The sequence below is a fragment of the Mytilus galloprovincialis genome, chromosome 7 (assembly GCF_965363235.1).
Source record: "Mytilus galloprovincialis chromosome 7, xbMytGall1.hap1.1, whole genome shotgun sequence".
NCBI classification, from domain to species: Eukaryota; Metazoa; Mollusca; class Bivalvia; order Mytilida; family Mytilidae; genus Mytilus; species Mytilus galloprovincialis.
Window position 1 is genome coordinate 76,365,056 of NC_134844.1, and position 17,088 is coordinate 76,382,143.

Here is a 17,088-nt window from a genome sequence, read left to right on the forward strand (position 1 = left end):
GATCTTGTTTTAATAACATGACTATGCTTTAAATATATCATAGTAGATCTTTTGCCGTCAATCCAGCTTATGTGTATGTCAATGACGATATATTGTGTATTCGTCTAAACGTAGATCCAAGGATACAATCATAAATCAAAGGATGACAGACAAACGATAATAGAGAAACTATATGACAGACAAGTGAATCTTCACTTCGTCAGGCTCTACATGATCCGACTGTAGACAAAGTTGGAACAAAATTAATTTAAGAACACTTTAGAGACTGGGTCAAAGCCACTGGTGGTGGATGTCTTCACCGATTGCAGCAACATTTCTGTTGACAACACATTGATTTGATATGAAAGATTATTTATGCATTCTTTCTCTTTAAAACTTGAGTTTATGATATAGTTGGATTTTTCTAGCACTTCAATTCTATTTACATAGTAGTTGGTGGCACACATTTTTGGACTTGTGATTTTTCATGCTCTTTAATTTCTATCCGATTTTGCTACTATTGATTGGAGTGGCATTAATGAGTCTTCAACAGAAAAAGGTGCACGTCTCGGGTAACCAATTATATGTCTGGCCTTGAAGTCAAAGAACTTTGCTCAGTATTCGGAGAATGAAAATCATGATCGAAACATGACATCCAGCAATTTTATTGGTTGATTTTGGAGTATGAGTACAAAGAGCTAACTCGAAATGACTTCAAGGCCTGATGTCTGTATGAGGTATTCTAAAATTATAACAGAAAGGTGGTAAATATGTCATTAACACAGACTCCATAGCTTATTATATTGGGACAAACATTTAAAACTCACATATTCAATATGTATTACCAAATATTTGTGTTGAACTCGCATTAAAGTTTAACCTATTTTTTCTCTTCTACATTCAATGTCTTTAGAATTTAGAAAAATTTTCATCAGTTCACAGAGTTTTCAAATTGTCAGTCTGCAATATAATAACTGTATATTTTCTCTGCAGGGAACATCAACCTTCCTTACATCCTATCACTTATTAGTTGCAAAAATGCAATACTCCATGAGATAAAGGAATAGAAAGCATGTCACTTCGTTCGTGTTTGTTTATGCAAAATCATTCCTGGTTCAGAAAATCTAATAACAGATTTTTTAGACAAAGATCATCTTCGTAAACCTATGTTTTAAAGCAATATTCAAGAGTTATATCTCCGAAATAATAATATCAGTACAATACAAGATTTGACATTCGTAGGCAACTCTTTACTGGCGACTTTGGATTTGTCTTTTAACAATATAGTAGAATGTATACAAATCAAAATAATTTACAAGTGACAGATGACACCATAGACAAACTTATAATTAACACTTACGCCAATTTCAAAACTAACGTTCAAAGTAAGTCATCTGATTTAAATTTGATATGATTCGATCAGAAATATGGACTAATCATTCTGATGGATCAAGTTTTTATTGTTGGCAAATTAATGATTGCTGTTTCTGTGAATTTGGGTCGCTATAATAATTCTTAAAAAAAATATACGTTTTGAAATTCTGATTGTTTGTAAAAGAAAATAACAGACCATAATATATAACATGTATAATGAAAAAAAAACCAGAATTGAAAGTTAAATCACACACGTTAATACATTAACTTAAATAAATGATTTTACACTAGTCATTTTTTGGTGCCTTTTAAGAACATGCTGTTGGCGTGAGCTAATGCTCCCTGTTGAAGACTTTACTTTGCCCTACAGTGGTTTACTTTTACAAATTGTGACTTGGAAGGAGAGTTATCTCATTGGCACTCATACTATAACTTCTTAAATATATTATGTGATATGTTTGACGGTTAAGCCAAAACAAACTATTTTTTAAAGGACAATAATCAGCTCAGAAAGGGTGATCATGTTCTCAATCTGCATGCATATAAAGAAAGTTATTTCTTATTGTCCTGAATAATTATTTGCCGCTGAACTTTGATAAAAACAAGAAACACTCAATCAATTTCTAAATCAAAGTATAACATTGGATATAGATGAAGATAAAGCAAACATTAAAAAAGACGTTTGAGGTAGCTAGGACACAACTTCTATAACTTATTGCAGTGGAAATCTCCGTTTCCAAATATGGAAAAAATTATTTACTCCTGTCTCTGTCTCTATCAAGAAAAAAAGTTGGCAACTGATTTCTTGCATTTTTAAAAAATAAATCCAAGAGCTGTAATATGATTTCTCGTGTAGCTGCAATAACATAAACTATGTGAATACAGTTGTACATTTAACTATGGGTCATTGTCAAGGAATAAAACTCACACAGTAGAGTCAACTATATGACAAAAACGGAAACTATTCAAATGAGAAAAAAATGTCTGATTAATGACAAATCAATTAATGATGACTCAATATTACTGATATGAACGAAAGACATCAACTGAATAATTGGTTCAGAACTTGGTATATATATATATAGTCATTTGCAGGATGTGGCTGTGTTAAACATGTACATGTGTGAGAGCACGTAACCCTCCAAAAGGCTTGTTTACTAATGTCATAACAAAACAAAAGACGAAAATATAAATTTCAATTAAAATGGCTTGAAGTTGCCATGAAAGAAGAAGCAACAAAACAACACACATAAAGACAACAAACATAAGACACAATCTACCGATTTATAAGTAATAAGTAAATAAAAGACGAAAACTTATCAAACGTCTAACGGATTAAGTGTAGAACTCTATAAGCAGCGTGAGAATCATGACCTTGTTAAATGCCAAAGTATTCGTAAAAGTACCAGCAGAATCATTCGTATATGTAATTTGTTGAAACTAAAATACATTTATTGGAATGTCGGACGTTTTATTAAAGACACACAAAAAAGAACGAGCTAAACATAGATTAACATAAATGAAAAGACAAGTGAGTACAAAAAACTGACTCGAAAGTTTTATGACTTCAAGGCCTGATGTGAAACTGATGTATCAAGATATAGGAGAGGACAATGCATGTTATTAATTCTAAATCTCTTTGAAGTAAGTTTTTTTGTGTAAATTTCCAAATTGTGACCTGAAAATTCTTCATTATTTGAAGCAAGAATATCATCATATAAGTTTATTTTTTGTATAGCAATATAATATTTCCTACAGAAAGTAACCAAAAGTTAGCGTGCAATAAATTCTAATATTGCACTAGTGCAATAAATCTTCAAAATTCATGACGTCATTAACGACAAAATCTTAGTTTAAACCAGTTTTTACTTGTAAATATTATATTGGTATACAATAAAAGGGTTATTGCATGAATATTGGGGAATATTGTCCCTCGTAGAACATATATTGCACTCGCAATTCGTGCAATATAAAATTCTACTCGGGACAATATTCCCCAATATTCATGCAATAACCCTATATTATTAATCGTTTGTTTCATTTTTGGTTATGTGCAAGTTTATTGAAGAGTCTGTTATTGTTGGAATGTCTATCTATTCACACTTGTTACATCTTAGGATCGAATTAAGGGGGTAGACCTTGGTTCAGGGAGATAACTCTTTAAATCAGTAATGTGTTTGTAAAAGCCAAGTTTTTTCAATAAATTTTAAGCATTTACCTGAAACAGATTGGAAATAATCTTTGTATCCTAGAAGCTTAGAACATATTTATGAAAATGGCTGACACAAACATACTGAGGATTTTCAGAGTTATTTCCCTTAACCTAGGTCTGCCTCCTTAAATCTGTACATACTACATGTATATAGACATATGCATATTGACTTAGCACCGTCATCTATTCGTTATTTAACTTCTCCTTTTGAACTGATATCTACATGTACATTTAGAATATTTATGGGGCATATTTTGTTTTATTTCAGAAGAAATAGTAAATCCAAAATATAGAATGAAGTGAGCAATCAAATGACAAAATAAACTCAACGCTCAAATCGAAATTTCTACATTTATCATAAAAAGCCACATGCTTGAACGAGTAAACACGGTGATCCCGTAATGCTTTCGTAGTGTAAACCATATGCCAACATGTGAGGAATTTGATCAATTTACAAATTTTTGGTATTAAATAAATATTAATGTATGAATTTCTACTTTAACAATGACAATCAAAACGTGTCGATTCATACTAACATATGTTTCATATGTACATGTTTATACATGTAGATTGTTTTTCTGATCTATGAGCAGAAACTGAATATTTAACAACATCGTTATTCATAATACCTTGTAGATAAGAAATATCCAAATGATAATTTCCCAATTTCAAACTCATCATGAGTTGTATTTATCCTTTTAAAAGGTACCAAAAACTTTGAGTATGTTTATTAGATTCAATGTGCTATGTAACTAAGTTTTACAAGCAATGCTTTTGGAGCCTCGTGATATATTTTTGAAATAAATCTGACATTAAGTAGGAAACCACAAAAATCTATTGAAGTATGTTCAAAGCAAAAATAAACCTTTCGTTCACACACTGTGAAATTTTTTTCACGCGTTTTGTTTTTACTTTTTAAAGATAATTGACTTTCTGCCCAATTCACAATATAAACATACAAGTTGATGAAATCTGTAATTAGTTTATAACATTTGCTTAAAGATGTGTAAGTATGACTGGTTTTTTTTTGTGTGTTTTTTTTTTTTTATTATTTCGCATTTTAGAATTCAAAAGCTTAAACATGCTGTTTGTGCATCTTTCTGATATTCATGTATAATCATCTTGAAATGAATAAAAAATCTTCTCTATTTTGATAGTTATTGCTTTAACTGCAACTTTTCCAGTTGCTGTTGCAAAGCCTTTCACATTTTATGTGGGGTGGGGGATGATTGTTTTCTAGTTTATTCACATGTAATTGTATATTTAACATTTTTTAAGTTACATGTAAGTTGCTGTTGTTTGATTTTAATCAACTTATTATTTGAGACGGTTATTCTCTTTATTACATAGCAAAATGTTTAAAAAAAAAAGAAAAAGAGAAAAATGATAAATAAAGGAACTGACATATTTATTTCTACTTTAAACAGATAGAAGTGGAGGTGGTGCAAACTTATTAATTTTAATAAAAGGAAATTTGTGTTATTTAATTTGATGTTTAAATGATGAAAAATAAAATGATGTATATCACCTCTTTATAATAACCGAGATAAATAGAAATAAGGCCATAATGTCCATAAATTGTTTTGGTTTGTTTATGATGAATGCTAAAATATTTTCTCTGCAGGGAACGTCATCCTTTATTACAGCCTCGTTTTTGCTTTTGTGCGACATGTTTGTTGCGAAACTCCAGATGTCATCAAACAGGAACCATGCCAGTTTGCGAGTTACTGTGAATGCAGTAGAGTTCCTAATTCCAAACTACTAAAAACAAATTGTTCTGATAAAAACCTGACCAATATCCATAGGCTGACTAACAATCTTCAGGATTCATCGTTCCAAAACAACAATATTATTTTAATAGAAAATGGCATTTTCGAAAAAAAACATATTATTGGAGTCTTTTGATTTGTCCTTCAATAGAATAAGTAAGATAAGAAAGAACTCTTTCAAAGGACTAATAAAATTTGTTTAATTAAATCTCAGCAACAAGGCGTACGATTTGAAATATGAAGACAGGTTTGAATCTTCAGCTTTTTACTATCTGCAGAACTTATGGAATTTGAATTTGAAAAAAAAAATCAACACTTCATTCATACCAGATTTATCTGAACTTTTATTATTGGAACCGCTGTCAATGGATTATATTTTAAACATTTAAACATTTAAACATTTGCATATTTAAAGCGCCTTACAGTAATAGATCTTTCTGGTTTTACCGGTTATTGCACTATGAATATACTTACACCGCAGACTTTCTTGTCTTTGCATCATTTAAAAATATCGGAATGCAAACTACAACACATTTACGACGGAAAGTTTTGAAATTGAAAATCCCTGCGCTTGAAAATATAACCACTGATCTGATAAATTCAGCAATTAAAGTTCCGAAAGTAAATTATATTCACGGTGTTTTTGCAATGAGCACAGTACTGAAGACTTCTCACATTGTGAATCTGAAAAATACTTCACTTGTAAGATTTGCAGCAGCTGGAAACCAAATCCAGAGAATTAAATCTTGTGCGTTACAAAATTTCCCGGATTCTCTTAACAGTGCTAGCTTCAGAGACAACGTTTTATCTGTTGGTTTTAATATGAATGATTTTAAGACACTACCTATCACATTCCTTGATGCTTCTAATACATTTTACTCTCACAATGTGTTCACGTCCTTCCTAGAGATTTGTTTTCCTCCAAAACACACTGATGCAATGATCTCCGATGATAACTGGTTATATGTTTTGTTAATTATTACAAGAACAGTTAACTCAATTTTCTTATTCCAGTGCCGGAAAAACTCCACACATTTTTAATGAGATCAAGTACTGAAAAATATGAAATTCCCAATTTTAGTTTTAGTAAAAATGAATTGCAAAGTCGTAGTTTTAACGGGAATGTCTTCCATACATGGACAGGACCAGTCAATAACGAGAAAAATTTGACCTCTTTAGACCTTTAGTCGAACTTTTGTTCTAAAGTTTCACTTACAATTTTCAGTCAAGATTTCAACAATCTCAAACAGTTGCTTCTACAAGATAATCTCTTAGAACTCGTCATACCAAAGGATATTGAAGGTGATATTTTGCAAAACTTAAAAAGCGTCGATCATATTCATCTTTCTAAAAACCAAATTGTACATTTACCAAAAAAGTTTTTTAAAACTTAACAGAAATTAGAAAGATTAGATCTCATTGAAAACCTTATCGAAGATATCAACTTTCAAGTTTAACAAATGAAAAATCTTATCTTTTTGGATTTTAGAAATAATAAGATATCTAAACTGGGTCTATATGCCATGAACAAGTTTGACTCTGTGGCAAAACAATCTGCACATTTTACTATTGATCTGGGTGGCAATAATCTTTTATGTAACTGTGATTCATTATCGTCCGTACACTGGATGGTAAACACACCTACTCATCTTCATGGTCGGAACAAATATGAATGTAAAATGTCAAATAACACGAAAATAGTCATTCGGAACCCGAGAGAAATTTTTAAATCAATTTTCAAAAGGATTGTATGTCATATACCGGTATAATATTTGGAATTATGACGGTACTAATGGTGTTCGTTTCTATTCTTTGTAGTGGTATTAGCTACAGATTTAGATGGAAACTACGTTATTTATACTATATGGTCATGGTCAAATGGCACCAAAGCGAATACAAATCTGACGACACAGATGCAAGATTATATATGTATGATGCTTTCGTGTCATATGCAGACGAAGATCAAACATTTGTCCATAAGATACTTCTTCATCAATTAGAGAAAGTTGGTGGAATTCAGTTGTGCTTGCACATACGGAACTTTTTACCTGGGAATGATATCGCCACTAATATTACATCCGCAATTCAAAATAGTCAACAAACGATAGTCATAATGTCTCCAGATTATTTAGCCTCATACTGGTGTATGTTTGGAAATAATATGGCTAGGATGGAGAGTATCTATGATCGTGATTGCGAAAACATCCCTTTTCTAGTACTTTACAAGCAAATTCCTGCTTGCGACCTGCCACTTCAAAAACTCGAACTGTTTCACTGTCAATGTTACATTGAGTATCCAAATGCTGAGTACGGCGATGTTATCTTTTGGGAACAGCTTAAAAAGGCTATTCAACATTGATGATGAATCCGTTTTGGATTTTACATTAAATACTTGTTGATCGTTAGAAAGTGAGGAAATACATTTATGTTTACCAACGAATGACTACGTATATCGTTTGCTAGAAATGGACTGTAAGCGTGGGTCACATGTTTTACCATGAGCGATAAGAGACGGAATGCATGTTTTTGCATCAAATTTTTGCAGATCGAGGCAAATCTGCACTGTAATTGCAATTGAACACACTATGCAAATCACTATCATGACTTAATAATACATACGATAAGAATTTCTTATATGTCCATCTTGATTTTAACTCAGTTTCCAATTTCAATAAAATACCGCATGCATAGCTACTTTGTTTATAGTTTCTAATAAAATGACACTCATTGTTTTTAAAATTTTACCTTATCCTTCCTTTTGTCAGACTCAAAACGAATTTAGATCCATATTAGAAATGAGATATGGTGGTACCGTTGACCAGTTCTAACAATGTGTTGTGTAAATAATGCATGTATCTACTTTCAAACTTAACATATTCTTAAATCTGATTTTTATGTAAGCAATTGTTTGTTTGACAATTTCGTTTTATCAGCTTTGTTTGTTTGTGTCCATATTTACTCATAATATTTACGACTTGGGAGAATATATGTACAACAGAGTATGATGTTGCGGTTTATCTGAAATTATGACAGGTTGATTGTAATTTACCACGGGGAAAGGTCAATTGCATTTAAAAGGATGTCAGATAATATATTTTCAAACCATCTGTTATTACACTTCAGAATGTACACGTGAAATCGAACATGAATTACATGACCTAGATTAGACCGTTGATTTTCCCGTTTGAATGGTTTTACACTAGTAAATTTTGGGGCCCTTTATAGCTTGCTGTTCGGTATGAGCAAAGGCTCCATGTTGAAGGTCGAACCTTAATCTATAACCTTTATAAATTGTTACTTGGATTGAGAGTTGTCTCATTGACACTCATACCACGTCTTCCTATATCTATCTATTACTTGATAGTCTCTTTGTGTTTTGACCTTCTTCTGTAAATTTATTTGTTAAGTTAGTTAGCAAACGTGCCATGCTTAATTTGATACGTCTGACGCACCTTTCGTCTACTTAAGACTCATTAGGGACGCTCAGATCAAAATTGTTAAAAAGCCAAACATATTGAAGAGCATTTGAGGATCCGAAATTCCAAAACGTTGTGCCATATACGACTATGGTAATCTAAGCCTGGGATAAGTAATCCTTATTATTTCGAATAACTCATAATTTGGCAAACAGGCGATTTATAAAAATGACGAATTTATTGATATTCATGTCAACACCGAAGTGCTGGTGATACCCTTGTGAATTGGGGACTAAACGTCAACCAGTAGTGGTATCTACCCAGTTGTTCGAATAACTATCAAAGGCTTAAAAAACTCATAAATGCTGCTCAGATCAAAATGATAAGAAAGTCAAACAAATATGCAGTAGAAGAGCATTGAGGATTAAAAATTCTAAGAAGGTTGTGTCAAATACCGCTAAGTTAATCTTTTCCTGGGATAAGAAAGCCCATAGTATCCTTTTAAGCTATTTATACATGCATATTTGCTTTTTGATAAGCATTGTGAAAATCGAATACAATGCAAATGAATTTTCTAAAACATCATGACGTAATTTTTTTTACCACCGATTATTGATGTTAACTTCCTCCTTGTACAGGTTATACTCACATAATGTATCAATTAAATTGAAAAGCGTGTCGAAAAGTTTTAAAACATAATACAAGATTGGTGGTTTTCCAACGGAGTTCATGTAATGTTATTCAGTTCATATATAAATGACTTAATATCATGTTTCCTTTTATATTTCTATAAAGAAAAAGAAAAATATTACCCCTACACATAATAATATTCATATTCAAACTGACTTTTAATTAACACTTTATCCTGCATTTATGATAAGGACGCTATGGCTCAAAAATATTAGACAAACAACACCACACAAAATCCAAAATAGAAAAGTAGGGACTGATTAACACAAACCCAACAAAAAACTGGGGGGGGGGGGGGGGGAGGGGGTGATCTCAGGCCTCACGGTCATAAAACTTTCGAGCATGATTTTGATTTTTGTACTCAGACTCGAAAATTAACCAATCAAATTGCTTGATTTTAAGTTTCGAGCATGATTTTTGTGCTCAGAGCACTGAGCAAAGTTTTATGCCTGCAAGGCCAGGTGTTCCGGAATGGTAAAGAGATCCTGCTCCTTATGTTGTACTCGTCATGTTGTTTACGTTTGTACAAACTCCGTAATGAGTCTTATTCGGTAGCAGCAAGTTCAATGTTGACATGACGAGAAATGCATATTTCCTAATGCATAATCGTCATTCATTGTCTCTGTATAATTTGTTCACTACTAATTATACTCAAGAGGTTTTATATAAAAAAATAACAATTGAAGGGGCATGTTGATTTCTATATATATGACTAAAATATACATATTATTTGTGTACCCGAGACAGCAACCCAACGACAAAGTGCATTTAGAGGTCAATATTCATTTTTACAATAACAAGTGTTACAAATGTTTTTACCTTTCATATTTATTTATAGGTTATAACTTAAGTTTTTATTCACGCTTTCTTTAACATCGTCTTCCGTGTTAACGAACTTTTAACTGTTTGAAATTATCAGACCTTTAATTGGTTTTGTTTGTATATGCAAATTCTGTTTAACATCATCTTCCGGGTTTATTAACTTTATAGCTTTTTTTCAGAATCATGCGTCTTTTTAAAACGAATAAGTATCGCAGTAGGATGTGTGAGTATAATTATATCATTTTTTGTCACAATATTATAAGATGGTTATTAACAAAGAACTAACTGTTTGTAAATGAGAGTATTTTAGACATTCGTTCTAAATTATTTAAAATGCTTGAAGTTATCATACCCCTTCACAAACGGAGTCATTTTGATATGTTAATTGCGACCAATAGATAAAGGAAAAACATACGTAACACTGTGAAAAAGATGAGTTCTGTCATAAACATTTCAATCTCGCATTAACGATCCTAAAAAAATCAATTAAGCTTAGTTAAGGAGTCATAAAAGATTGGCTTTAACCTGGTCAGAAAGGGAATGACGTACCATTCTTTGATGATTCATTATAGTGAAATAGTCTTGTGTCCGTCTGCATACAAGATACTCACAAAAGAATAATTCTGAACTCTAAGGAAAAACGGAAAGTCCCTATTCAAATGTCAAATTCAAAAGCTCAAATACATCAAACGAAGGATAACAACTGTCATATTCCTGACTTGGTATAGGCATTTTCTTATGAAGAAATGGTGGATTGAACCTGGTTTTAAAGTTTGCTAAACCTCTCACTTGTATGACAGTTGTATTAAATTCGCCACAAAGCATTTAGAATGGACGAGTTAAAACATATAGTTAAACTGTGAAAAATACACAAACCTAGCCACATCTAACAGTTACAGATGTTTGAGAAATCATGCGTCATGCTAAAAAAATACCCAATAAGCAATAATACTCAAGTGTGAGTATTCCTTAAAGTGGTTACATGTTAAATATGCACGGTCACAAAAAAAGGTGAATACTCACAGAACAAGTTTAATCTAAAGTTGAACATGTTGAATAATGTTAAAACAGACTTGTTTTTGTTTTTTTATGTTGTGCACACCATCGACTCTGACTTTTGTTTTTTAATGTTATTTGTTTGCTACGTTTCACTAATCTTTACCCGCACAAGTTAGTCTAATAAAGTATTTTTCTAAAACGACATGTTTACTCATACACATATAACTATATGAATACAAGAGAAATATGTTTTGGAAATGCAATTCAATGACAACCGACAGCTAGAAGTCAACATAGTGTCTATAACAGGTGTTTCTACAGAATGCCAAGCTCAAAATGGCACCGAGTCTTGAAAAGTGTGTTTAATTTGAAAAAAAAAGACTTTTACAGTTTTCGTTCTTACATAAATACAAATTTCAATACAGACAAACATCAAAGGGTATTATTAATTGTTAATCACTTCCGAGATTCCTGACGTAGAACAGGTACTTGATTATAATCAGAATGAGCAATCTCATTAACAAGAACAATAACTCCATAACTTGATTTATTTGAGCATAGACCTTTACTTGGATACATTTAATATTGACACAAACTATCTGCCTTATATTCTAACTAGACATACATATACCCTACACTTTCACTTTTCATTCAATACCTTTACGATTTATGGCAAACTTTTCAACAGGTTACAAAGTTCCGAAACTTCAAAAACTATGATTTGCTATATATATTTATTTAGTTTATCTTGCTAATTTTTAGTGATTTAGTGTCTAATTTATCCAATAGAACAGGATTGCATTTTATTATTTACATTGTCACCATTAATTTTAAAATTGCATATTTTCTTTGCAGGGTTCTTAAACTATTCTAATAGCCTGTTTGCTGTTTTTGTTTTACTAATCAGCTGCAAACTGGCGATACCCGACAAAATAATTGAGTGGAAAGCATGTCAGTTCGCTAGTTTTTGTCTATGCAAAAAAGTTTCTGGTTCAGAAAATCTTATAGCAGATTGTTCAGACAAAGATATACTTCGTATACCTAGGTTAACAAACAATCTACAAGACTTATCTCTCAAAAACAATAATATCAGTACAATAGAAGATGGGATTTTCGATGGCAACTCTTTACTGATCACTTTGGATTTGTCTTTCAATAGAATAAGTCAAATACGAATAAGCTCATTCAAAGGTCTCACAAATTTACTCTCTTTAAATCTCAGCAACAATGATTTAAAATATGAACACAAGTCGTTTGAATATTCAGCATTTTATTTCTTGGAGAACTTGAAAAACTTGAATTTAAAAAGAAATGCCAACACCTCATTCATGCCAGATTTATGGAAACTTCGGTCACTAGAATCGCTGTCAATGGATTATGTTTCAGACACAATTGCAATTTTCGATGAGAAATTCGCAAATCTAAAAAACCTTACAAATATAGATTTATCTGGTTTTACAGGAAATTGCAAAATGACTATTCTTACAGAGAAGACATTCTTGTATCTGCCTCAGATAACTTATTTAAACTTATCCAAATGCAAAATAAGATATATTTTGAAAGGAACATTTTCGTTTTTGAGAAATATTTTCGAACTTGACGTATCTTTCAATACATGTTTAAGATTCGAAGCGCTTGAAAATATCACCACCGATTTACAACATTCGACAATTGAAATCTTGAACGTAAACTACATTCATGGTCTATTGGGAATATCTACAGTACTGAAAACTTCCCACATTTGCAATTTAAAAAATACATCAATTGTTAGACTTGAGGCCGCCGGAAACCATATTCAGAGAATAGAATCCGGAGCACTTACATACATATTTGCCTGCGTCATTTAAAAGTGTAAATGTAAAAGACAATATCTTTTCTATAGGAAAATATATTTTTGATCTAACGGCAATACCAATTTCCATACTAGACATTTCTGATAATGATTCTCCTCATAATGTGATCACATCCTACGTAGAGGAATGTCCTATTAAAGAAGAAACTGTTACCATAAATTCTGAAAACAACTGGTTATTTGAAAAACTCCCAATTTTAGAAATGTTGAAAAATAAAGCTGGAATGTTTGTTTTTCCTGTACCAAGAAAAATGAAAACAGTTTAATTGAGGTCCAGCAACCTGAAATTTGAACTACCAAACTTAAGTTTTAGTGCAAATGAAATAGAATATTTAAGTTTAAGTGATAATGTTTTGCATACATGGACAGGCCCTTTTACTAATCTAAAAAAACTGACACATTTAGACCTATCGACAAACTTTTGTTCAAATGTTTCAAAGACATTTTTCAGTTCAGATTTCATCAATTTAAGATGCTTACTGCTACAAAATAATCTTTTAGGACTTGTTCTACCAATGGATGTCAATGGAGAAATATTTCAGAACCTCTATAACGTCGAGAGCATTAATCTTTCAAAAAATAAAATTGCAAATATACCAAATCTTTTATTTAAAGAGCAACACAATTTAGAAAGATTAGACCTTAGTGAAAATATGATTGATGATATCAACTTCAAACTTTCCCATATGAAAAAGCTCATGTTTTTGGACTTAAGGAATAATAGAATATCTATGCTGAGTAAATATGCCATGAACGGATTTGACTCAATAGCTAAAATGAATACAAATCTCACCATTGATCTTGGTGGAAATAATCTTATATGTAATTGTGATTCTCTGTCTTTCGTCAAATGGATAGTTGACACACCCACTTATCTTCATCGTCAGAGTGAATACAAATGTAAAACATCACAAAACACCATCATTCTTCGAAACCCTAAAGAAGTATTCAAAACCATACAAAAAGAATGTATGTCATATGGAGGTTTAATAATTGGATTAACGATAGGAGTTTTGATGTTTATTTTTATTCTTTGTGGTGGTATTGTTTACAGATACAGATGGAAACTACGCTATATTTACTACATGGTCAAAGTTAAATGGTATGATCCTGAACCTCATTCAGATAACAAAGATAAACGACTATACATGTACGATGCTTTTGTGTCATATGCAAATGAGGATGACACATTTGTCCACAATAAACTTCTCAATAATCTAGAGAAAAATGGTGGAATCCAATTGTGCTTGCATAGGCGTAATTTCTTACCGGGAAATGACATCGCCACTAATATCACATCCGCAATTCATAATAGTCGGAAAACTATTGTCATTATGTCTGCAAATTATTTAGCTTCGCACTGGTGTATGTTCGAATATAATATGGCTAAAATGGAGAGTATTTATGAGCGAAATTGCGAGAACATTCTTTTTCTAGTATTTTACAAGCAAATGTCTGCTTGTGATCTTCCACTCAAAATACTAGAACAAGTTCATTGTCAATCATATATTGAGTATCCAGATGATGAATACGGCGATGTTGTTTTTTGGGAACAGCTTAAAAAGGCAATAAAATCCTACTAGTTAATATGTCCTCTATTTGACGCCGTAAATCTTAATTGATATACAAGGACTTCCGGCATACATTTTGTTTTATAGGTGTGTTTCACAAGGGAAGAAGGGCGATAGACACCAGAGGAACAGTCAAACTGCCGTTATATTAACAACAATTATTTCATTTCTGTTCTAAAAAAAATATGTTAAGCATATTAAGTATTACTTATTATTGTTAGATTTATTTGAATCATTCGTACTTAAACCCCCATTTCGTACTATCTAAACTATAAAGAATTCCAAACATGCAGTCAACAAGTTGGATGGATCTATTGACATATTGTATGTTTCATCGTTAAAAATAGATATAATTTTTCTTTATTTTCTCTTTATAGATATTCTCACTCATGATTTTTTGACCAATCACAAACTGTAAACCTCCTCCCTCCCCCTTTCTTTTGTCCAATCAATGTGTTTTTCATAGATTAAACCAGAGTTTATTCATGTTTTGATAAGCTTTAAAGAACATACAATATTTCTTGATAGGTATAATTTGCATGATCATGTGAAAGAGGGACGAAAGATATCAATCTAAAACAAACTGACAACGCCATGGCTAAAAATGAAAAAGACAAACAAACAACAGCACACAAGACACAACAAAGAAAACTAAAAAATAAACAACACGAACCCCAACAAAAACATAGGTGCTCCGGAAGGGTAAGCAGATCCTGTTCCACATGTGGCACCCGTCGTGTAAACGTCTGCAAAAGAGCTTACATTAGGTTGGCAGAAAAAAAAAGACGCAAAACTGAATGAATAGAGGAAAACTTATAACATATTGAAGAATAAAGAAATGAGCGAAATATATCATAATTCTCCCCTTACCCATATCAAGACCTTCCGTTTTTCATACCGAAGTTTGTGTATCATATAAATTCATATATATTATCAGAATCAATAATAACATTTGTGGAAATCTAATATTATGCAGAAACATTTTTTAAAACACCATGCTGCAAATATCATTTACACTATATCTGTAAACTTCCTCTTTGAACAGGTTATAATCAAATAATTTATCAAGTGAATAGAAAAGCCAAATTTTTAAAACATAATACAAGTCTGGTGGTTTTCTTACAGATTTCATGTAACTTTATATAAATCATGTATAAATGACTTGTTTTATTAATAAATCATGTTTTATTTTATATTTCTTTAGAAGAAAAAAAAAGTTACCCCGTCACATATTCATATTTTTAAAACATATACAAGACTGATGGTTTTCTAACGGAGTTCATGTAATTTTATTCAGTTCAGGTATATAAATGAATTATTATGTTTCATTTAATATTTCTTTAGAAGAAAATACAAAGGTTACCCCGTCACATATTCATATTCAAAATGACTATTAATTACAACACGAACCCCAACAAAAACCTAGGGGTGATCTCAGGTGCTCCGGAAGGGTAAGCAGATCCTGCTCCACATGTGGCACCCGTCGTGTAAACGTCTGCACAAGAGCTTACATTGGTTTGGCAGGAAAAAAAAGGACGCAAAACAGAATGAATAGAGGAAAACGTATAACATATTGAAGAATAAAGAAATGAGCGAAATATATCATAATTCTTCCCTTACCCATATCAAGACCTTCCGTTTTTCATACCGAAGTTTGTGCATCATATAAATTCATATATATTATCAGAATCAATAATAAAATTTGTGGAATCTAATATTATGCAGAAACTTTTTTTAAAACACCATGCTGCAAATATAATTTACACTATATCTGCAAACTTCCTCTTTGAACAGGTTATAATCAAATAATTTATCAAGTGAATAGAAAAGCGTGACCAAATTTTTAAAACATAATACAAGTCTGGTGGTTTTCTTACAGATTTCATGTAACTTTATATAAATCATGTATAAATGACTTGTTTTATTAATAAATCATGTTTTATCTTATATTTCTTTAGAAGAAAAAAAAAGTTACCCGTCACATATTCATATTTTAAAAACATATACAAGACTGATGGTTTTCTAACGGAGTTCATGTAATTTTATTCAGTTCAGGTATATAAATGAATTATTATGTTTCATTTAATATTTCTTTAGAAGAAAATACAAAGGTTACCCCGTCACATATTCATATTCAAAATGACTATTAATTACAACACAAACCCCACCAAAAAACTAGGGGTGATCTCAGGTGCTCCGGAAGTGTAAGCAGATCCTGCTACACTGTTGCACTCGTCATGTTGCTCAATTTAGTACAAAACCGGTGATAAGTCTTATTCGGTAGCAATGACGAGAAATGCATATTTCTTGATGCATCAGCTTCGTTCATTGTTTTTATAAAATTTGTCCCCAACTATTTTAACCCAAAAGGCTAACGATTGAAAGGACATACTGCATTGGTTAT

At 31.5% G+C, this 17,088-nt stretch overlaps 1 protein-coding gene across 1 annotated transcript; it reads left to right on the top strand.

Annotated features, from left to right (window-relative positions):
- The first annotated feature begins 687 nt into the window (after positions 1-687).
- LOC143084272 (toll-like receptor 4) lies at positions 688-15,877 on the top strand. The gene is made up of 2 exons (XM_076260681.1): positions 688-709; positions 12,117-15,877. The coding sequence occupies exons 1-2, from the start codon at positions 688-690 to the stop codon at positions 13,106-13,108; spliced, it is 1,014 nt and encodes a 337-aa protein (XP_076116796.1). The 3' UTR covers positions 13,109-15,877.
- The last annotated feature ends 1,211 nt before the right edge of the window (positions 15,878-17,088 follow it).